The sequence below is a fragment of the Doryrhamphus excisus genome, chromosome 18, assembly GCF_030265055.1.
Source record: "Doryrhamphus excisus isolate RoL2022-K1 chromosome 18, RoL_Dexc_1.0, whole genome shotgun sequence".
Taxonomy (NCBI): Eukaryota; Metazoa; Chordata; class Actinopteri; order Syngnathiformes; family Syngnathidae; genus Doryrhamphus; species Doryrhamphus excisus.
In genome coordinates this window covers 12,369,047-12,393,549 of record NC_080483.1, presented here as the reverse complement: position 1 = coordinate 12,393,549, position 24,503 = coordinate 12,369,047, and the positions used below count along the sequence as shown (strand labels likewise).

General features: G+C 39.9%; 2 protein-coding genes and 1 long non-coding RNA gene across 5 annotated transcripts; 2 read left to right on the top strand and 1 right to left on the bottom strand.

Annotated features, from left to right (window-relative positions):
- Positions 1 to 1,274: 1,274 nt before the first annotated feature.
- On the bottom strand, positions 1,275 to 20,398 carry pacsin1b (protein kinase C and casein kinase substrate in neurons 1b). The gene is made up of 10 exons (XM_058054798.1): positions 20,276 to 20,398; positions 9,621 to 9,726; positions 7,017 to 7,173; positions 6,443 to 6,678; positions 6,063 to 6,218; positions 5,660 to 5,835; positions 5,411 to 5,531; positions 5,212 to 5,336; positions 4,924 to 5,117; positions 1,275 to 4,846 (listed from the first exon to the last, which is right to left on the bottom strand). Exons 2-10 carry the CDS (start codon positions 9,678 to 9,680, stop codon positions 4,737 to 4,739), a joined length of 1,335 nt encoding a protein of 444 aa, XP_057910781.1. The 5' UTR covers positions 9,681 to 9,726; positions 20,276 to 20,398; the 3' UTR covers positions 1,275 to 4,736.
- LOC131106073 (uncharacterized) lies at positions 2,825 to 19,207 on the top strand. Of its 2 annotated transcripts, none has more exons than XR_009120045.1 (3): positions 2,825 to 3,056; positions 3,540 to 3,668; positions 14,156 to 16,077. It is a non-coding gene; the product is annotated as an uncharacterized LOC131106073 (long non-coding RNA). The 2 variants fall into 2 exon arrangements; XR_009120044.1 differs by lacking the exon at positions 14,156 to 16,077 and adding an exon at positions 18,484 to 19,207 and having other exon boundaries at positions 2,828 to 3,056.
- A 270-nt stretch (positions 20,399 to 20,668) lies between the features above and the next one.
- On the top strand, positions 20,669 to 24,336 carry rps10 (ribosomal protein S10). 2 transcript variants are annotated; one of them, XM_058054800.1, is made up of 6 exons: positions 20,669 to 20,782; positions 21,204 to 21,353; positions 21,783 to 21,957; positions 23,244 to 23,321; positions 23,413 to 23,468; positions 24,257 to 24,336. In XM_058054800.1, exons 2-6 carry the CDS (start codon positions 21,204 to 21,206, stop codon positions 24,296 to 24,298), a joined length of 501 nt encoding a protein of 166 aa, XP_057910783.1. In that variant the 5' UTR covers positions 20,669 to 20,782; the 3' UTR covers positions 24,299 to 24,336. The 2 variants fall into 2 exon arrangements, with proteins under 2 accessions (XP_057910783.1, XP_057910784.1); XM_058054801.1 differs by lacking the exon at positions 20,669 to 20,782 and adding an exon at positions 20,804 to 20,828.
- Positions 24,337 to 24,503: the final 167 nt, after the last annotated feature.

Here is a 24,503-nt window from a genome sequence, read left to right as displayed (position 1 = left end):
ATTACTTTTGTGTTATAGCCAAAATGAGATATTCATACATATCAGCTTTGATTCTAAAAAACAGTGATGGGCATTTTTGCCTTTTTTTGATATGATGTGGACCCAACCAATAACTGCATGTTTGCTTCATATTAGGTGATATTAAGTGATTACTTAAGTGATTAATCGACTAAAACATTATCATGATTGTATTTTTGTGTACATTTGTTTTACTGGAGCTATTTGACAAACATAATTTTTTTTTTTATTATTTAACATTGTCTTAACAGTAAATAAAGGACAGGAGCCACGGCTGCAGGATGCAAGTTTATTCATTTAAACAGCACAACTCTAAACAAGAGACCTCCTCACCTCACACAACACACTTCCAACCTTCAAAATAGGAGTGTCATAAATAAAAGACAGGAAGCAGAACTGGAGGTGGCAGAGAAATATTATGATGAGGTTCTCATTGGGAGTGACCAGGATGGATAGGATCAGGAACGAGTACATCAGAGGGACATTACATGTTAGAGGTCTTGGAGATAAAGTCAGAGAGGCCAGACTGAGATGGTTATAACATCTCTCCAGAGGAGAGATAGTGGATGCTGCGTGTAGTAGCGAGGGTAGTTGGTGTGAGAGAGACAGATGCACAAGACGGGGTTGGATGGAGGCGATTGATTTGCCGTGGTGACCCCATGAAGGGAAAAGCCGAAAGAGAAAGAAGAAGATAAAAATATATACTGGTGCTAATAAGGTACTCCAAGACCCCTAACTCATAGACAAACGTTTTACAAGTTGTTTGATATTCTGCATCCCGATTAGTGCATGGAGTATCACAAACTACATACATATAAATAACATCATATGTGGAAATGTATTCATAATCTTTTTAAAAGTAGTGAAAGTGTATTCCTGTGACAATGGATCTGAGTTTATGAAATTGATAAAACGTTAAAATCATTAGAAAATGATGGACTTCAGAAAATAACTATGGTTAGCACGCCCATTTAAACAATGCAAACTTGATCCTGCCTCTTAAAAGCATTGGAATCGAGAATAGTTAGCAATAAGAATCCGGAATCTTTAAAATTCAAACGATTGTTCAATGGACCAAACACACCAAGATGCTGAAAGCAATGCATAATCGACTCTCTTCCTGTGTGTTTGGTGTTTGGTGGCAGGAGTTAAGGAAAACAGACACATATGCATATGTCAATATACTGAGGCTGGCAAAATTATCCAGTTCATCTTCATTTATTGTGTGATTAATTCATTTATTATTGTATCAGACCTTGTGCCCATTAGACATTTTTTTCTAATATTAACATAAACACAAAATGCAATTTTTAAATGAAACATTTTATTATTAAGGGATAAAAAAAAAAACTACATAACCCTTTGTTAAAAAGTGATTGCCCCCTAAAGCTAATAACTTGTTGGGCCACTATTAGTAGCAACAACTGCAATTAAGTGTTTGGACAGCTTGCAGTGGGTCTCTTATAGCACTGTGGAGGAATTTTGGCCCACTCATCTTTGCAGAATTGTTGTAATTCAGCCACAATGGGTTATCCAGAGTTATCCAGCATGAACTTCCTTTTTAAGGTCATGCCACAGTATATCAATAGGATTCAGGTCAGGACTTTGACCAGGCCACTTCAGAGCCTGCGTTTTTTGTTTTTCATCAACCATTCAGAGGATCAATATACTGAGGCTGGCAAAATTATTGAGTTCATCTTCATTTATTGTGTGATTAATTCATTTATTATTGTATCAGGCCTTGTGTCCATAAGACATTTTTTTTACCTGAACGAAAAATCTTGTTTTAAGATTTTGTGTGTAGTGAAAAATCCAACAGGCTCTCCTGCTGCAGGACCACAGAGAGCTATCTAGTTGATCAAAAATGTTGGTAAATACTGACCTCCAGCGGCCAAATCATTGTACTACCAGTTCAGAAAACAGCTTTGAGACGCTCTGCTTCCTGATGACATCTTTTATTTCCATTCAAGCAGGCACTACAGCTTGGACTTTGGAGCAGTATGCTCAAAAAAAGACTTTAAGGGTTCAATTCCAGGCCTGCCACAGTGGATGCAGCCATTTAAACAACTGTTAAGATGCAACAAGACAGTCTTTTTTCTGTTGTTGGAAAGTAAACAAACGCTGCAAAGTCTGAAGAAAAGGAGTTTGAAGCAAGCACTTTGGAAGTGACAGGGCATTGGACTGTGATAAGGCAATGTTTAGTCCACTTGAAAAGAGTAAACAGTTTGTTCACAACCGGCTTCTTTCTTGCATAAGGAAAAGCTCATCAATATTTCAGATGCTGGTCCCGTTTCTTCTTCTTGTCGTGCTGCAGCTTTCTCTGCTTTTGAAAGTAAGACAACACCCAGACCGGGTGTTGTGTTCACGTCAATGCTGACACCTGTAGCCACCACACCACTATCATATAACACACCTATGCTGAAACATGCTCCCAGGAGTCTGACTGATACCCGAATGCTAATTACATACATTATGTGGTCAAAAACATGGCAGAGAAAGCAAACTGAAGCCATGCATTAGCTCTGGTATTGTGTGTGTTAGCATTAGGACACACATAAGGAAGATATTGTTCTCCTTGTAAACAAATATTCCCAAGAAATGAGGCTATTCTCCTTTAAAAGGCAGTTAGTGGAGGCAGGCTTTGTTTCTGGTCTGCATGGGGGAAACAACTGGAAACTTGTGTGCTAATTTAGTGGCTGCTTTTCAACCAATTAGCCAGCGTCCAGATGCTAGGTGGCTACAGTATTTTATCAAACATTATAACATCAGACATTTAAGTTTCATATGTCTACGTTAAGTGATTGAATGAGTACAAAAATACTACCTACGTTTGTGCTGCCATGTACTATAAACATGTATTTTCGAAAGTAGCAGTGCACAAGTAATGATGGTGTATGTGACATCACCAATGATGCGCCGATGACGTGACGTCATCTGTCTTCGACAGCAGCCTGTAAATTGGCACACAACCTTTTTTTGTGTTCTTGCTTAAACGTAGATGCCAAATGACCCACAAAAGGAAAAAAATGTGATATCAGGTAAGTCACAGCGTTAGCTTATTAGCTTAGCACAAAGGATGTAAACATGGGAGTGCTGCTAGCAGTATCAAGTCAGTCACTTGTTAGCTTAGCACAGTGAAAACACAGTACAGGGGCTTCTTTGAACACTGATTCTCAAACTGCAGCATAGATACCACCAGGCTCCATTTAGTAGTATGCAGGAAAAAAATAGTTACAGTCGTCCCTCGCTTTGTTGGGTTTTCCTGAAAGTAACTAATTCATTATCTATCTATTGTGGTAGACTATGGTCTATTAGTCAAAACATTGAAATACAAGTGATAAGTAGTATTTAGGTCACTAGGTGGCAGTAATGAAACAGACAAACAATATAAAAAGCAATTTGCGACAATTCTAGTAACTTTTTCTAGAGTCGTTGAAGAGTTTTGTGGTATTTAGGGGACTAAAAAGTGAAAGCATGTATTGTTCTGCCTTTTCTGTTCACTGAATGGGTGCTGTTGACAGGTCCGATCCACCCAAAGGAAGTCTCAAGCCGGCAGTGTACAGTCAGCTTCCGCGGTACATTGAGAGCGTGATGTGGATCTCTACTCATGGAAAGCGCAAAACAATCACACATGCAAGACCTGCCAACATGTAAGAATTTGTTGAACTCAGCGTTCAGTCTGTACAGTACAGATAAATAGATTTGCAGTTAAATTAAGTAAATGAAGGTTCTCCTGCCATCCCATGTGGAAGTGGTCCGTTTTTGCTAAATTTTTGCTGAAGTTTTTGATAAATTAATTTCAGGCTAACTGCTTAGCTTACAAGCATCTTAAGTCCTTGCAGCATGATTTGCAATGTGATGTAAACAATTCATAATAGGAGTGTAAAGGTGTCTATAGGGGTGCTATTTCATGGTCACTGGGCTAGAATAATGTTAAAAAACATATTTAGAAAGTCATAAACAGGTTTTTTTATGCTCTAACTATGAAAATATTTCATTTATCAACACTGAATCGCATATCGTGGAAATTTATTTAACACGGTTGGGTCTGCAACAATTAATAGCAATAAACGAGGGACGACTGTAAATTACAAATATATGTATAAAACAATTGTGCCAATACAAATCACTTAAAAAATTAGCTGAAATTAAATTAAATGTACATGTTCCTGTACTGGCTTATTGTTAAACTCAAGCTAGTTATCTAAGCGCTATCTACAAGCCACATGTCCACAGCTAAATTGTGATGGCAAGTGGAGGTAGAAAAAGATGGTGGTTCTTGGTGTAAAAGGTTTGAGAACCTCTATTGTTTTTTGTGTATTCAGTACAGGATGAGAAGTGTAAGACTGCCAGTGTTTTGTTTTTTTGATTTTGTTTCCAGGTTTTATGCTTAGCTAACACCAACATAGCCTTCTTGTCACGTGATCGTTTAAACCAGAGTCTTTAAGATCCTTCAAAACTAAACATGTAAATAATTCAGTCAATGAGGAGTCAACACTGTACAAGCATCCAGATGGTAAAAAAAAAGAAATATATACATAAAATGCACAATGCATAGCTTGTTCTTGCTATCCAGGCATGACTTTGAAGACCATCTCTTAAAAATGCAGAACTGTGAGTCACATGATCCTGAATGGGGAAAGAAAACTTGCCCAGAGAAGCGTGAGGAAGTCAGTGTGCATTCACATTTTTAGTCCAATTTAGAGTTTGAAAGACGGCTAGATAGGCTCCACGTAATTGGCCGGGTAGAGACCCAGCTGGCCATTGTCGAGGCGACCTTTGCACCAGCCCTGCTCATCCTCGTCCTCCAGCTTTGTCAGCTCGTCGCCTTTGTGGAGAAACACACAAAAAGACTCCAGTAGAATGACCAACAAGGGATTTGTGAAGATTATCCACGATACTCACCTGCTTTGAAGCTGAGTTCATCCTGCTCTTGGCCCTCGTAGTCGTACAGCGCCCGCACTCTAACGCCATTGGCCATCTCTTCATCAAAGGGGTTGCCGCCGTTGGTGTCACTGGCTGAGTTGGGTGCCGTCTGGTCCTCGTCTGACCACTCGTTGGAGGCTGTGTACGCTTGGTTCTTCTCGTAGCTGCTCACACTGAATAGAGACCGAAGAAAGAACCGTGTGTGTCATGGACGTGTAACTGAGATGTTTTGTTCCCCTATCCGAAGATCACTTGAACGCAACTCACCTGCCCTGATCTGCAGCTTGAGCGCGGTCCACCGCTGTGGTGACATTAGTCAGCATTATGCTATCACTACCTTTCTTTGACTTTTCCTTCTTTGTGATGCTATGGGTAAGTTCTGGGTTGTACTCCTACAAAACAGGAACATGTATTGATTGCTGCCGTTGTTCCTGCAATGATGGGACAGTGGTGGTGGTTACTGTACCTCAAACTGTGGCCAGTTCATGTGCATGCCGGGGCCATGGTTGTTGCTGAACCACTGAAGGTCTTCCTGAGGGCTGGCTGACGTGATAGTGTGTTCCAATTCACGGTACACCGACGCGTAGCTGCAAAGTGAAGTTGGAAAGTGCAAAGTTCTAGAGCATCAGGCGCATCTTTCACATTACTAGAAGCATTTTTATGAGTTTATCTCGTCAAGAGATAATACTATACTTAGCCTTTAAATGATTCAAACCTTTGGTTTTCTGTGAGGTTGAGATGGCGTTTGACGTCCAGCAGCACCTCCCTGAGGAAGCTCAGCCTCTTCTCCTCAAACTGCTGACACTGGTCAAAGACCTGCTCCATGTTCTCCATGTATGGAGGCGTGCACTTATTCAGCTCATCCAGAGCTTTCTCGTACTTGTCCTTGGCCTTCACACAAACCCACACAAAGCAAATCGCAGCTCAATAGAATTAATGGAATAGAATGAATGTCAAAAGAGCGCAGATTGCAGTGGAGAAGAGATCTGATCAGTTCACTTGTGGGGGGGTGTTGGGTTAAAGTGCGGTGCCGAGTCACATATTAACAATATTGATAACAGCCATGATGCTTCAGACCTTTAAAAAAAAATTGTCATAGACGCTCGTATCGTTCTCACCTTCTGTGAATCCACTTTACATTTATCCACTTTCTCGTGGAGTTTCTTCAGCTGGTCGGCATTTACAGCGGCTTCACCCTTGCCGTTGGCCTCCCTGGTGGAGGCCAACTTCTCCTCTTTGCAGGCCACGTGGTACGACTTCTTGGCAGCCTCCAGCTGACAGGGCGAGATGACAAAAAAACATGTCTGTGTGGATTCTCTGTGGCATCTGTAGGTCACCGTTCCAAAAAAGCTGAATTGTAGGCAACTGGACTCCTTCTTGTTTGCTGAAGATATTTAAGAATTCTTCTCATTTAATGTGAAACATGAAAAATAAGGAGTCAAGCTGGCAACTTTTGATTCAACTTTTGTGGATTTCATAGCTTCTATCAATCTTTTACCTCCTTCAGTTTTTTAGCCCAGGGCTTCTGGGCCTTCTTGAAGCCATCCTCTGCCTCTTTGGTTTCCTTGAAGCCTCCCATCATCTGCTTGTGGTACGAGTCTTTCTGCCAGTTTTTCACCTTCTCAAAGTCCTCGCTCATCAGGCCGTTCTTCACTTCCTGGTGAAGTTCGCTCACCTTCTCCGCCTCTGTCATTAGCGATATCCAAGCGCGCTCCACTGTTCCATATTGAGGACCTGGGATGGGATGGGAAATGTCATCATGGAGAAGTGCCTCGCAAATAGCGGGAAGCGCGATGAACTCATTGAAGGGCGTGATTGGCAGGGAGGACTTTCAATATCAATACAATTTGACTCTTGAATACGCTTGTATGCTTCACTATGTTCCATTTTGTTGCATTTCGTTTCAGTTTCGAGTTCAGTCTGTAGTACAGATAAATAGATAGATATTATCAGTTTATCAAAAGTATTTCAAATGGAGGGGATGCAAAACATGGGGGCATGACAGAAAACAATTGAGAACCAATGTCATACAGCGAGAATATGTCGACCCGGGAGCTTGAAACTTCTCTCACCTTTGTCTACCAGCTGTCTCCATCTCTTGGACCACTCAGTCAGCTGCTGTGCGTAGGCTTTCTCGATTTTAGCCCGCTCCTGGATGCAGTTCATGAGGTCATTGCAGAGTCTGTGACCATCGTCGATCCGCTTCACTGAACGCTTGTAGTTCCCGACCTTACCAACAGAATAATATGTGTACATTTTAAAGTATCCTGGCCACATATAGTGTTTTATGGGATTGAAGTTCATATAAAACCCTTGTCGCTTGACTGATTCATGAATTGATTAAGATATATGTCAATGGGAATATACCTAATGGGTTTGGGGCTAAGGAGCTGCTATGGTAATTAATTGAAAAATGAAGGAGCCACAAGAATGATCAAGGATAGCATACAGATTAGATACAGCAGGCCCGGCCCGTTTGGGAATGGATTAAATCAGTTAAAATGTGAGGAAACGTTTGAGTGTACATGACAGACATGGGTATGGTACACTGTGTTTGGTTAATTCAAAATATTAGAAACACAACCTACAACCGGCACGGCGGTCGAATGCAACATTATCTCTTCTATTCTACAACATAATCTCGTCTATTGTGGAGTTGCATCATCACTTCTTTGTGCACGGCGGTCAAGTGGTTAGCGCGCAGACCTCACAGCTATGAGACCAGGGTTCAATTCCACTCTCTCGGCCATGTCTTTGTGGAGTTTGCATGTTTTCCCCAAAAACATGCTAGGTTAATTGGCGACTCCAAATTGTCCATAGGTATGAATGTGAGTGTGAATGGTTGTTTGTCTATATGTGCCCTGTGATTGGCTGGCGACCAGTCCAGGGTGTACCCCTGGAATAGGCCCCAGCACCCCTGCTACCCTTGTGAGGAAAAAGCGGTAGAAAATGAATGAATGAACCTACAACCACAATATTAAACATATGGCAAAATTATTGTATTTCATTGCATTTTTTTTTGTTTCTTTCGTTTTTTTCCTGATTATGAAGTCGCCACAGCAGATCTTTTTGATCCGCATACTGATTTTTGGCTTGAGCCCTTTATATTCCGGATGCCGTTCCTGACGAATACTGATGTATTGTAGAATTAAGCCACTATGGGTACAGATCCGGGTCTTTCACTAGAGTTTATGAATGTAGCTATGCCACGCCCCTGTATATGAACTTAGCACCCACAGCGGTATTGTCAGCACCGCCAAGCAGTTGAGTCAGCACCGCAGCACCTTGAATGCAGCAAGCGGCAGTGATGTAGCGACGCCGCACTGGAAAACGACACCTATTGCTGCTCTGGCTGAAAGCATCACACGCTTGGATGACGTGTTAATGATAAAACACTGCAGAGTGTGAAGGGGACACGCGAGAAGAGACGGCTTTGCGTGTGAGAGCAGTTCCAATCCTTGTCAGACTTTCAAATGCAGCAAAGCCACTGAAGCACAGTGTTGTTTGTGTTAAAGTGCTTCTTAGGTGGAATGGCCAACAGTTATCAGCTATATGTATAATGAATGACCTCAGGGAAGTCCAGTTACTCTAGATCGCTTGTGCTCGAAAGCCGTAATTGGTGATGTCATGTTAATTTCTTATTCATGATGATGTCGTCTCGCTATTTCTCAACAAAATATTTCACAGCTTGAGAGCACACATTTACATTTTTAGACCTGGGAATTTTCCAGTCCAATGCATTATAGTAGACAGTAGGAACTGAGTCATGTATGCTGTTTTTAACTTGACTTGACTAAAGCAACTAATTCATTCATTTTCTACCACTTTTCCTCACGAGGGTCACGGGGGGTGCTGGAGCCTATCCCAGCTGTCTTCGGCCGAGAGGCGGGGTACACCCTGGACTGGTCGCCAGCCAATCACAGGGCACATATAGACAAACAACCATTCACACTCACATTCATACCTATGGACAATTTAGTGTCGCCAATTAACCTAGCATGTTTTTGGAATGTGGGAGGAAACCCGGAGAAAACTCACGCATGCATGGGGAGATGGCCAGAGGGTGGAATTGAACCCTGGTCTCCTGGCTGTGAGGTCTGCGCACTAACCACTCGTCATCCCTCATGACTGAAGACCCTCATATGTGTGACAATGACTGGGTTGACATCCCAATTGAGAACATTTTGGGATGGATGGCAAGGGAAGGTTACAAAAATGTATGTTCTATAAATTTTTGAGGTCATTAACAAAATGGCGCAACTACTCATTATTGACTATTGTGTTGAACATGAGCTATGGTCTTAATCTTTTCATCATCATCTTAGCAAGATATTCTAGACTGTATTGTATGTTTTGTGGCAACAGTTTTGGGGTAGGCTATGAAATATGCATGTTTACCCATACACACAGGAAAAACTGTTTTTTTAACCTTTCTAAGGCTGAAAAATTGCAGAGTTTACATTGTCCCCCCCATAGAGTATCACTGACCACAAATTCCAAGAGCCAGAAAAATGCTAGCTGCAGGAAGTACGTTATCTAAGGCAAACAAGGCCATATTTACATCCATTCTTTCACCATTGGCCATTTGGGTCATGTTTTACACATTGTCTGAAAGAAATCAACAAGTCCACAGATGTCTTGGTTCACACAGAGGTCAACTAAGTCGTCTTTCTCACCTCCCAGAAACTGTCCGTGCTCTCCTCCAGGCTGGCCGACTCGTCGTAGACACCAGACATGGTCGCAGTTAGGGCAGGCAGCTTCAGTAGCTCCTCTCACGCACTGCTGAGTAGAAATAAAACACAAATGTTACAAATGAGTATTTGTAACGGATAATGCATTCTGGCAGATTATTTTTTCGAAATTTTCCAAAAATCCTCATTGTGTTTGTATACAGTTCTGCAGTTGGGTAACTCATTGAGTAATGTATTCACTGTTCACTCCTCACACTCTGTGATTGGCCAGTCACAAACGTGACCTGTGTGTCCACCAGGCAGCAAGTCTGCTGCATTGTGTTTGTGTATGCGTTTGTGTCCCAAGCTGTGGTACTTCCAAGTGTGTGCTGTCTACTTGCAAAAACGTGTGCAAAATTTGGGGATTCGTACATGGTGAATACAACCTTGGTGTGGATTTGGAAGCACACAGACACGACGTCGCACTTTTAGTGAAGGAGGAACTTTCAGGCAATGTTATCAGATGGACATTCTTTTTGTGGCATATGGAACTGTGAAAAGTAATGTTATGTTCCAAGGTAATCTGTATGCATGTTCCTATTACCATGCAGTGTTAGTATTATGCACTCACATCAGACGATACAAGTAAAAAGTGTGAATCTAAAGGTGAATCAACCGAAGCATTAAGGAAAGGTTCTGAACCCGAATGCTCCGGTCTCTTTCTCCGGCTTTCTCCTCCCCAGAGATCAATAAATAGAAAGAGCGGCTATTAATCTTCAGTGGAATCGACCCATTGACATTTCCCTGGGACAACTTGCAGAGTCACCGTGTTGTCAACACACATAAGGAGCAATCACCGAATAAGGAATGAATAATTGTTTCTATCATTTAAGTTACTATGTTGCTTTAAAAGACATTGAACATTAATATTTTACTATAATTTTGTTTATTGCTATAAAATGCACATGACACTTTGATGAAGTGATTGTGTACAGGGCTGCTGAGACACACAAACAAGGCACAGTGATGAATAAAGCATAACAAAATGAAATGAAAGTAGTAAATGACAGAGTAGTGACATGTCTCCAGCAAATTTAAAAATGATTATCCAATAAAGACAAACAAATAAGTTACCACCAGCAATTAATTAGCCTAGCTTAGTATACATAAAACATTAATCAATAAGCATCACCATCCAAGAGTATTACATTTTTTATGCGAATCATGATGCTAAAAAAAGCATGTCTTTCAAGTATCTGATCCGAATATGATGCAAAAGTGACTTGCTTGATACCTATGTGACATAGCTATGACATGCATTATATGATGCTAGCTGGTTGTACAGAGTAAATAAGTGCTAAAGTCAGTAGACACCACTGCGCAAACGATTGTAACAAGAGAAGACCAGAGGGGAAGACTGGAGAGACCACTGGTATGTAACAATGACAAAAGTGGACTCCACGAAATCGAAGCTGCTGATGGAGAAGCTGATGTAAGAGAGGACACAACGCATAGAGAGGACTTAAAGGGGACTTATTATGCTCATTTTTTGACCCATTACTCCTATAGAGTAATAGAACTCCTATAGAGCAGCTAGACACAATAACACACACAGAAAACTTGTTAGATTTTCCAGAATTTCTTTTGGTTTGTGCTTCCTGCCAAAACGGTCTGTTTTAATTTATTCCACTCGTGGCCCGCCTTCGAGCATGTCCACGCCACACATCTAAAGTGCTTCTTAACTATGAACCATCTAAAGAAGTCCACACCTCTGTGACATCACAAAGGGGCAGTTTTACCATGCCTTTTGAAACAGAACGTTTTGAGCCATCCCAAAATTCTTTCAGGGATTCCAAATGTGCAAACCTCATTATCTGAAACTTTGACATTGTTTATCACACCATTCTGACTCCATTTATAGGTAAGAAAAGTGGAAAAATCATAATAGGTCCCCTTTAAAAGACAATGTAAGGAAAATAGTTTGATGAAGCTGAGGAACTCATTCAGACCAGTCTAGTGATAAAATACTATATGGCGGATAGGCTTATATCTGTAATCAGAAGGGCTGAAAGGAAATGTGACATAGTCATCCCCAGACAACGACTATCCCCTGCTGGCATAAATTGCGATAACTACAAATCACACCTGGATGACTTGGAAAAACATGAAGCATAAGAAATATCAATTCCACATCCCACAGACTGATAGTTTACCCCTGTGGGTCGCAGCACAGTCCATAAAGGAAACTCATCTACCCGTGTTCAGTGGTTCCCAAAGGTCAAGGCAGACTTACAAAACCATTCTGACAGTCACTCAAGATGTAGTTCAAGAACCCAAGTTTCTTGAAGTATCTGATAGCTTGAAACTCTCAACCTCTCCCAATGGTCAAGAGGAACTTGACAAAACCATTCAAAAGATCCTAGAGGCGGGGTCAGACCAAAGTGGGAAGACAGTGTAGACCGACGCTCCAACGGCAGATGATAAAGCCTTCAGGAAAGAAACTGAGGGATATGTGCCGCTTGCACAAACCAAACGCCACACAAGTTTCAAAATACCAGACTGGCAAGGAATCACATTGCCCAACGACAATCACAAAAACCACAGACAAATTTTCGTGCACCTTAAATGCCAACAAACCAAGTGATTGTAGGACGTGTAAAGTCAAAAGACAATTAAACCTATGAGATTCAAACTGTTTAGGAGGCTATTCAGAGATATTCAATATTGCTAAAATAACCACAAGAGTGTGCAGTGATGACACTGGATGGCAAATTGGATTTCGAGAGAAAGAGTAGCCCATAATGGCCCACAACGTCAAACCATAAGTGGAAACAGGCATTCTTCCCAGGATAAAACCATTAATCTTAATGCAACTTTTAATAGGTTAGCTAGGTTAGTCTACGAAGGTGAACCTACTGAGCTTTTACTCCTCTCGATTGGAGAAACTAAGGTGACCAAATAGGAAAACAAGCCCTCACCAATCTTGAAGGAAATGAAGTTTTGATTGCAATTTCTGATGGTGGCCAACTCTGCACAAGAAAGACCCGCTAATGCAAGGATGCCAAGCCAGGAAGAACGTTCACACGTCAGTGCCACTGCACTTCTACAAGGGCAAGCCAATTTGAGGGTTTGAAAACTTGTAAAAGAAAAAACTGGTGTGACTTCCTTGGGTTCAAGAAACAGGAGGTCAAGTGGGAAGTGTTCTGTCAAATTTGACTTATTCAAAAATATATTGTTGAAAATAAGCATCACATGACTGTATATGACCGTACGTGTATTCAAGAGTATGACAATTCTTATGCTAATCATGATGCTAAAAACCGCATGTCTTTCATACAAATATGATGCGAAATTGACCTATGTGACATAGCTATGACATGCATTACATGATGCTAGCTGGATGTACAGCATTTTTAGCTTTCTTGAACTTATTAATTGGATTCACATTTCTTATGTCTTTTCTTCACTTGTCTTTATTTAATGCCCCCATTTATTATTTGCCATTATTACTATTATTGATATTGACATTAAAAGGAGACCTATTATGCTTTTCCCACTTTTCTGACCTATAAATGTTGTAATGTTGTATTATCATGTTAAACGATGCCAATAACGATAATGAGGTTTGCACATTTGGAAGTGAGCCCTGAAAGAAGTTTGGGATGTCTCTGAAAGCTCTGTTTCAGAGACTTTTTTCTAACACTGGCTCTCTGTGACATCAGTGCTGGGCTTCCTTATATGGGCGTGTGCTGTAGGCCAGATATGTTCTCTGCCTTCCCCCAAGCTCTGCATCTCTGTTGACAGTTAGCAATGTCTCCCAGGAAGTGTCATTTTGGAAAAAAATATCACAAGAATGATGACGGGGAGTTATGCCAGTCGAGATATTCCGATCACGGGGCGGTGATGTCATCATTTTCAGGAAGTAGTGTTTTTGCTTGTCCGTACAGCAACGACAAGGCAGATTTTCTGAAGCCGTTTTAAAAATATATAGTTTCAGAGGGCCCAGGTCTCAAATTTTTTAGAACCAGGCCATGTGTTGAGTCTTTTGAGTGACCAGCACAGTTTTGGTCTCAATTGTTTAGGTTGGTCAAGCCCAAACTCTGACTTTTTTTTCCTGTAACTATAATTTCAAATGATAAATTTGATCAAATTTGATACATTTATAAAGAAATTAGGAACATTGATGTGAAGAATCTGATCTGTTTTGATACAATGTCGGGGGAAAGTTGTAAGGGGGTGGGCCAGGAGTAGTATGGGTATTTGGGTCAACTATGACTATCACATGAAGTGACACTTTTGACAATGATCATCCCTAGAGAGCGAGGAAGAGATTTACCAAAAAGAGAATTTCCACAGCAACATCTTTGCAGCGTTGGGAGGGGTGGAGGACACACTGTTTATCATGCTTGCTTAATCCATTAGCTTCACGCTGAGGGAAGGCTTTTGTTAGGCACGGCCCTTGCTAGCTGCTCCCACTTTTAAACATGGTAGTGCACAAACAACGACAACACAAACTGAGGCTTCACTGCTTCCTCCTTCAGCATCTCTCCCAAACAAGCCGGAGCACCAGAGCGTGTCCGGAAAGAACCAGAACTCCCAGCATCAACACATCAAGAGCCGAGACAAAGACCAGCACAGCCCCCACGCCGGAACAAAAGCTTACCCCCAGTCCTCCATTAGCAGCAGCCTAGAATGCAGCAAGGAGAAAAAAAAAGAAGACACGTGGTCTTGGACAGCAGACTCCTTCCTCTTTGGAGCAACAAGAGCATCAACAGAAAAGCAGCTCGGCTTGCTTGTTTGTGTTTCTCAGTGAGGAGAGTGATAATCCTGTGGTGTTCAGCTGAAGTGGTTCTGACAGTGTGCTCAGCCGGAGGGATGCAGGCGGAAAGGGAAGGGGGGGGTGGGTGTGTTGCTGTTGCTGTGTAGGGAGTGACCTGCCTTTGGAGGGGCTAACCCAGAAAGGCGCTAGGAATCAGGATAGTTACCATTACAGTCTAACTCAGCACTTTAGGTTTTAGAATGTTAACATCTACAGAAGTCAATTAAATATTAGAAACAAAGCCCCAAAAAAACAATAACGCCATGGCATGGACAGAAGTTCACCCTGATAATCATTAATAAACAAATCAGCACTATGTTATTTCTATCTTGCTAATATTACTACAGAGCATATCTGTGTGGATATGCTATCTTGTACTCAGTACTCAGTTCAGTTTTCTGCAATGTCTGAAGGAATTACTACAATTTAGAGTTATTAGCCCAAGAATCTAAGTTCTATATAACTGAAATATTAATGAAAGTTATAGAATGTGCACAAACATTTATTGGTCATACAAATTACCACTAACATCAAATTTTGCAGTGGTATTGCATTGGGTATTAGGTAATGCATTATAATGCGTTATTAGGTAAATTATCAAATATATATATATTGAACTGGATGGGTGTAAATCCATCTATCACTGGTTTACATACTGAAAGCCAGTTTGTTGAAACTGCTGAATATATGTAGTATAGTCAAGACAATACCAGTAAACAATACAAAATGTCAAATCAGACATATTTTCTGCCGAGTTACTTTTTCCCAATACAAAGTAATTGCTATTATAATTTTTTTGGTCATACAAATTAACACTAACATCACATAAAAACATTTTGCAGTGGTATTGCATTAGGTATTAGGTAATGCATTATTGCATCTACAGTAAATGATCAAATATATAGAACTGGATGGTTGTAAATCCATTTATCACTGGTTTACATACTGAAAGCCAGTTTGTTGAAACTGCTGAATATATGTGGTATAGTCAAGACAATACCAATAAACAATACACAATGTCAAATCAGACATAGTTACTTTTTCCAATACAAAGTAATTGCTATTATAATTTATTTGCTGTAAACTATTTCGCAATTTTTTTAGCCTGAGTTGAGATCATAGGTTCTGTTATGAATACCCCAAATTAATATGCACAAAAAATCTTGGTGTCAATCCATGGATATTAATGCAATCAGAATACACCTTGGAAAAAGCTCAACTTTCAAGAACCACAACTGCAGTAAGATACCACAGATTAGCACGGATACAGAACCTTGCTGTCTTGTTCGTCCTGATGACCTCCAGTAGAGCTGACACCTCATTCAAAGTGTGGACCCGTGTTGCTGTTGCTGGCCTGCAGCATGTCGCTATGCAGCACTCCTTTAACACACACACACACACATGCACTACAGGAGTGAACTTTGATATTTCCCCGCTAAGACACATCAGACCATCAATAATTAGCAAGGGAGGGTCATGCACATTCCTCAGTCCAGCAGGAGATGGACGCGCTGATAGACGAAAGAAAGGTGTGACGCAGGCAGTGCTGAGTCATCAAGTGGTCAACTGCCAATCAATTGTGGGGGAGGAACACATCTCAGAATATTAAAAAAGTGACAGGAATGGATGAAATATGAGGACCTAAGACGGACATCTCAGTTGGAAGTGTTGGACGGGCTTCTTCCATACCAAACCCACTCAAGCACACCTTCAGGAACAGATAAGCCTTCCATGAAACTTCCCATGAACATTGAAATATAGATCTTTAATGGATCTGAGTGTAATATCTAATAAAGATGATGCACACACAGGCAGATGTTCAGGCCATCTGTAGATCATCTAATCAGGTTGGTCCCTGAGGAGACTCGCTCCGTCTGACCTCCTGTGTTGCATCCCACCATTGTTACAGCTGATTTATGACAGCTGTGAATCACAAATTAGACAAAAAAAGGGGGCATCAGGTCCGGGGTTATCTCTCGGACATTGACAATTTTAAAATTCAGTGAGAAGGTGAGTGATGACCAAGTTGAAGACTATACAAATATTAAGTATGATACTTATGCAAATCCAGTGACAGTATATAGTATGTCTTAAATACTCCCATCGGTGCTTTAATAACAGCAACAGGATAGCACTCAAAGATTGTGCATTGTGCAGTTTGGCATCAAGAACACAGTCGCTCATTGAAGCTAAATGTCTAGCTGCCTCTGGAGTCGCCTCTCCATGGCAGGGAAGCTGATACTTGGCAGGATGACTGGCTCAAAGACGCTGCAGCTGCACACAAACACACACACGGCCTCTTGTCGTGTGTTAGATGCTGCCAATAAGTCAACACTAGTACACACAACATAAACACATGCAATATTGCATCATAGACAGTAAAAGCTTCCATGTTTGTAGCTAAGACAGCTAAGCCTCCTTTTTTTCTTCAAAGCTGTTTAGTGGGTGGGTGTATACACGCGGTGCGTGACGGAGGAGGTTTTTCAGTTTAAATAAGCCACAGTTGCAGCAATACACTATTATGTGGTGGTGGTGCACAAACAGAAATCAAAGCATTTTGCTAAAAAAAAAAATTATGAAATAAAACAGTTTACAGCTCCCATTCATTAAACTTACTAATCCTCACTTGGGAGGCGGAGTTATGCTCAGGCAAGAGGCAGGGAACAGTCACCAGCACATAGTTGGCACATACATGGGGTAATAACTATAAAAGCAATCTTCACTCGCTAAATGTACTGCAAAAAAGGTCAGTAAGGATAATTCATAATGCCGCCTACAGAGAACATACTAACTCCTTATTTCTAAAATCACAAATACCTAAACTTGCTGATATAGTTCATCTTCAAACAGCTAATATAATGCATAAGGCTAAAAATAACCAATTAGCTAAAAATGTCATCCAATACTTCTCTACAAGAGAGGAGAAATATGATCTCAGGGAAGAACTACATTTGAAACACTTATATGCTAGGACTACGTTAAAAAGCCATAGCATTTCAGTATGTGGAATCACACTATGGAATGGATTGAGTAAGGAACTCAAACAATGCACAACGATGAGCCAATTCAAGAAACAATACAAGCAGTTGATGTTTGCTAAATCCAAGGATGAAGAGTCTTGAACCAGTCATGATGTGCTATATATATCACTATATTGACACTTACTATGGTAACCATTATTTCATTGTACGGTCATATCGGTCAATACGGTCAATAAAACCTTAAACTGTATTATGGAAAGCAGGAAGTGAAGAAATTAACAGTTACTGATTGTAAAAGTACCAGATGGAGGGGTAGGATTTAATAAGCTTTGCTTCTTCCTACTCCTTTTGGACATGTGGAACTGTGAACTGATTATGTGATGCATTCAATTGTAATCTGATGCATGTTCAAATGAAATAAAACCATTATCATAGTTTCCAATACATAATTGTCAAGCCTATGAAAATTACCTGTGACTCCACCTTTTATGAAGCTCAACAATATCTTAGCAAAACATCAATAACACATCCGTGTCATCCTGTACCACAGCCAGACCATTTCAGCACAATCAAAGGTACTTAGGATCGCCAACAAGAATCGGCAATGCACACACCCACACACATCTCACGTGTCTAATAGGCAGTTGTTGTTCCACTGTGGCTGGGTTATTACAGGAAGTGATAGCTCTGCATGCCGCATTATGAAGATAAAGGAATATAAATCATAATTTGAAAAAAATTATTACAGAACTATTAATAACGATAGAAAGACTCAACTTTTATTTAACTATTTATCTTATGGAACATATTTAGAGGTGATTACACCGAAGGAGCAATTCAGTCCAAATAAGAGCTGGTGTGAAATCAATGGAGCTTCTGAATCATTTATATATGGCATTATATATGTATAAGTGTATAGATGGAGCCTTTCAGGAAGTTTTTAAAGCAAGGGCGCATGAACACGATTGTGTGCCTCAAAGCCCGGTAGCTGTTCATTACCTCTGCCAAAGTTATATTTTCATGTTTGTAATCATAATATAAACTAGAAAATTTTGTTTTACTGCTTCAGGACCTGGAAGACTTGTTGTGATAAATGGAACCATGAAGTCTGCTGTCTACCATTTTGAAGGAGAATGTCCGATCATCTGTTTGTGACCTGAAACCAACTTGGGTTCTGCAGCAGGACAATGATCCCAAACACACCAGCAAGTCCACCTCTGATTGGCTTGAATTGACTTGAACCTTTCTTTATTCCTGGGAGACTACCAACATAATGGCTACTTCCTGTGTTTTACATTTCAGGTGGCTAAGTCTGTAGCAGATGTTGACCTCGCAAGGCCAAATTAAAGATGGTGTATGGCAAGAATAACACAAAGGTCAAAAAGACAACTTAAGGGATAAGTGCAATTAATTACATTAGCAGTGACACTGCATCTGTCACCTCTATAGCATGAACGGACAGCAATTGAATGAGTCTCTTTAACATGACATCCAATAAGATACTTGCTTGCTTAAGTGCATCCCAAAATGCCCCGTTGTATAATAAATACAAAAGCATTAGGGATTGGTCTTAAAAAACATAGAGTAAATATAAGGAAAAAGATGCCACATATCTCCCATTAAAGACATCAGTTTAACCATATGATCTAACACAGCCAACCAGCAAATAAAAGTCATGATAATAACGTTGATATTATTAAACTTTTACTTTATAAAAGTGAATACAGCTTTGTAGTGTTATTCAAGTTTTTTTTTAAAGTTTTACAACATACCACAAAACTTCTGGGTTTAAGTGTTTAAATAAAAAATAAATTGCATTAAAAAATATGAATGATTTTCTGCCCTCAATATTTTTTAAAAAATTACAATTTGGAGAAAAAGGAATTACATTTTTTTATTAGAAAAAAACGTGTGACACCACAATTATTTGTTGCATTATTAAAATTAGACTGCATAGAAATATTGAAAAAAAGTGCCCTATCGGAATACACTACTACATTTTTGCACTTGTTGACATTGATGACACTCACAGTGCATATCTTTTTCATTTTACAAAATGGAATAAATTCCTTTTTTCCTCAAAATTGTACACACTTCACTTCATAAATACATCATAAAAGTGTTTTGTGAATGTTTTCAAATTAAAACAATAAGTACTATCCAAAAAAAACATCACATGTAGACATAGGCCTTATCACAGCCTGTACTTAATACTTTGCTGATGCAGTTTTTGCTATGATTACAACCTTGAGTCTTTTTTATGACACACCTATATTTGCCCAGTGTTGCCTTGGAAAATTATGGAAAATTATGAGGTGTTTTGCCTGGAATTTTAAATGTGAATACTTTACGGATTGTCTCTTTTATTACACCACAAAAAAAAATAATAACAGACGTGTGTATAAGATAAAATGAACTTAAGGACGAGCCTACAGTGTGCATTTCCCTTAGAAGCCCCCTAGCTTCAGAACCATGGACAGAGCTTACTCAACACGGGGGTCAGCGGAAACCACGTGACCACGACATAAATCCAAGAAAGTATTCATTTTTCCACAGCACATCCCTTTCCAATGCCTGCAGTCTTGAACACAGTCTTAAATTAAAACTACGGAATTGAACGGAAGCAATATACGGCACGTAGCAGAGGCGTTTGAAATTACATCTAATACACTTCAAAGCAACTCTTACGTATGTACAAATTTGTATTTTTAAATTTGTAATTCAACACTGTGGACCAATGCTCAGAATTTGGCAAGCGGATGATGAGATGCAACGTTAAGGGTTTTAATGACGAGGTCCGATACAATTAACAGTTAATTCCTAATCATATGTAAGATTTAAATGACAAAAGGCGTTCATACCGACGAGGACTATCCGCTTGCTTCAGTCTCCGGAAAATGAAACCATCGTCTTCTTTATTCACAGGCAGAAGGGGGGGATGGCGAGAAAGCAAGAAATAGGTCAAGATAGCGATGGTAATGTTCACTTCCGAAAAGCTACCGGTTTACTTCAAAATAAAAGACCAAAAAAGCTCACCAGGTAAACAGCAAATTAAAAAGAACCGAGTTAAGGACTTTTTAAAAAAATGTTCGTCGATAACACTGGAAATAAATGAACTCAAAATGTTTTATTAAAATTGTATTAAAATAAAAGATGTCAAAATTCTGTCTTTGCAAACACAGTAATTCTGTCTTTTAATTGTTTATCCACAAAACTGCAAACATATACTGATGAAGTACTATCAAGCTGCTATTATCTTCCGTACAGACAGGGGGCGACATTTCGCTCCGGGACCCTAGTGGGAGCATAACCCCGCCTCACCAACGCCGGTCTGTCCTTCCGGCTCCGGTCTGACATCAAGTGGAAAGGTAAAGATACTGACTGGTGTAGAAATCTAAATATATCTCTAACATCGTGAGTACTAATAAAAATACACACCGAACATTCAAATTGTGTAATCATTTGGGTGGAAAATGTCGATGTATTTTAACCGTGATTCATATGAATTAGATGATATTGCGACCAGAAGATGATACCGTAATGTACGTCTATGGCTGCCATTTTATTTCGAATAAAGTAGGCGCCTTGATATTGTATTAACCACCTACAAAGTGTGTTTATCGAATGCTATAATTAAACACAATTTTAGTGTGTGTTGTAACGCTTGAGCGAATATTCCACACTTAACTGCCATGAAGCCCCACACACGATACTAGCGGGTATGCTAGCTAGTTAGCATTGTAGCCACTGGAGGGAAACCATGTACTAACGATTAGTATCTATTAACAGATGCTGATGCCCAAGAAGAACCGCATTGCAATCTACGAGCTCCTCTTCAAGGAGGGAGTAATGGTGGCCAAAAAAGACGTCCACCTGGCCAAGCATCCTGAGCTTGCTGACAAGAATGTGCCCAATCTTCATGTGATGAAAGCCATGCAGGTAAAGTGGAGTACCGGTTTTGGTAAACAATAGTATTGGGTTGGATGTTTAATGGAAGATATATCATTAAAGTAATGGATTTGTTAGTTGACATGTTGTTTAGCATGTACTCATGTAAGGCACATTGTGTGCGTATGTGGCAACACAATTTAAAGTGACTGGTGTCATTGGAAAGGGCTTAAAGAGCTATAGCATCATAATTTGACAAAAAATCTGAATGTTACAGGGATTTTGTATTGCCAATTTAGGCCTATTTTGGTCACTAATTACTAATGTAAAACAAAAATCTACGTCCTTACTTGTGACCTGTTTTTTTGGATGTTCCGCAACACACAGCGTTCTGGTCGGGTGATCAAAATGGCTATAAAAAAAAATAACTGAACTCCATAAAATGAAATTAATCTTTTTTTTTTTTTTTCCCACTTGCAGTCCTTGAAGTCATGCGGGTATGTCAAGGAGCAATTTGCGTGGCGTCACTTCTACTGGTCCCTCACCAATGAGGGCATCCAGTACCTGAGAGACTTCCTCCACCTCCCCTCCGAGATTGTGCCTGCTACCCTGCGTCGTCAGACCCGCCCTGAGACCGCCAGGCCCAGGCCCAAGGGTGAGCCCTTAGTTTGGTCTTTTTTTTGTGGAATTTGCAGGGTAAAATAATTATTGCATAGCCGTTTTATTTTTGGACATGTATAAGTCAGAAAGTCTAATATTGGACCAAATAATTGAAAGGTTTTCTCTTTATTATATCTAGCCAATGGTTGGGGGGTGGCGAACATGTTGGTTACCCCTTTTAAAATTTTTAACTTAGATATTTATTGGGTCCCCTTGCAGTCAGGGGCCCTTGGAATTGTCCCTTATATGACATCCTTTACCTATATATGTAAATAAATTTGTATCTGTTTCGTACTGATAAATCTGTAAAATAGCTCAGATAACCAATAATTTAGTAACTGCTCCAATTAGGAAATACTTACCTGTACTGTAGGTGAGCAAATCAAGTGCTCCTTTTCTCCAACAAACCTGGCATGGATTGTGCCTCAGACAACTCTCACACTAGATAGTTAACGCTGGGCAAACCTTTTGCAAGGAGAGAAACATCGACCCTCGACACCCGAAATGCCAGCATCAACACCTCCATCGCAAAAACACAGACTACTGTCTCCGGCAAACTGCAAGAACCGCTATTTTTTTGTTAAAACCCAGGTCCTTCACACTATGAAAAATGCATTGCATGTGTTTACAGAAGTAAACATTACCCCAGTTTGTACCCTCCTTGGGGCAATTTTATATCTTGTGCAATGGGGACCAACATTACATAACAGAATAAGAAGGAAGAGTGCAAGACTTTTGATATGGTAGTTTGTGGTGAGCTTGCTATCATTTCTTTTCCGAGTATGGATGGGTATCGCAGCCAACAGTGGTGGGTGACATTAGCCGCTTGAATGACACTTTAAAAAATATATTTTTGGATGACGTTTTTCTACATCCGTGAGTACCTTTTATTAAAGACTGGCACTTTTGGCAGGTTGTAAAAACATTGCATTGACAGGGTGTTGGATCAGTAAAGTCACATCCTCGTGGGAACATACCACTGGGTGAAAGCGATGTAATACCAAAGTCTAGAAGTGGAATAATCCTTGTGGGTCATTTTGGGTTATAAGATGGGGAAAAAAATATCAGAGTGACTAGGAGTCATGCCAGTTCAAATATTCTTATGTTGGCTTTTTGGCTGCAGTACACAATGCTTGTTCATGCGGCAATGACATAGGGAATTGCTATTTTTTCTGTTTGCCACATATTTCACTATGCTCACTTTGCTGTGGAGCAAGTTCAAATGTCAAAGCTCAAACTTCCAGAACATAATCTTCAATTTTTAAAAATGAACCCCTACAGGAATGGAGGGAGACAGGCCTGCCCGCCTTAACCGTGGCGAGTCTGACAGAGATGCATACAGGCGATCTGCTGCACCACGTATGTACAGAAGAGATCCATTTAGATTTCTGAAATCCATTTGTCAGGAATATTAAAGTCATTTTACTAATTAACTTAAAATATATTTTAGCTGGTGCTGACAAGAAAGCAGAGGCTGGTGCTGGAGCCGCTACAGAGTTCCAGTTTGTAAGTACTTTAAAAACTACTACATGCCTAAGAAGTTGACTACAAATACTTTAAAATACCTTAAAGGGGGAACTGCATTTTTTTTTAATCATTCACAATACTTATGTGAAACATGAACACGCATTTCTTTGCCTTTTTTGTGCATTATAATGCCCAATAACGAGTGAAGGAGCTAGCTAACAATGCATGTCATTGGGACACAGCTATTTTGACAAAAAAAAAACCTTAGTTTTGTTTGAATATACATGCTATGATCATACAAGAATAAGTACATTGATAACATGGAATCTTGCTGTATTTTGATGATTTAAAAATATTACAGGATCATCTTTTCAAGGCGCATTGATTTTAGAGACCCATTGATCACAACTAACGCCACTTCAGTCAACAGTTTGACGCTTTCTTCCCCCGGGCAGAGCATAATGATGCTAGGCTAGATCAGGCTAAAGTTAAACACACACAAAACATTTGCTTACAATGTAGCTCCCATTGGGGTGCCGACTGATGGAATAGCTGTATCTTTCACCAAAGACGTGTGCTCCCTTTTGAGCTGGTAAGTTCAAAATAATTCGTTAAAAAAAAGCTCAGTTAAAAAGAGCATCTTGTCTAAATTGAGTATTGTAGCTAGCTTTTCTTAACGCCTTCTCTCACATTATAATGCACAGAAAAGGGAAAGAAAAAATATATACATGTTTCACATAAGGATTGTGAATGTGATTCCAAAAAAAGTTGAGTTCCCCTTTAAATATGACTGACATTTGATATTGATAAAATGTTTCCTATTTCAGAGGGGCGGCTTTGGTCGTGGCAGAGGACAGCAGCCTCAGTAAATTTACTATCTTTCTGTACAATAAAAAAATCCAAACGACTCAACCGCCATTGTTATGCTTTATTTTAAACTACATATGACATAGTAATATCTTGAGTATCATTTGTTTTCAAAGGAAGTCAAATGATCTTTAGTCACATTAAAATGTGTTACAAGTTAGGGATTAAAGGTTCCAACTTTGAACGCAAGAGGGAGCATCAAGCTGA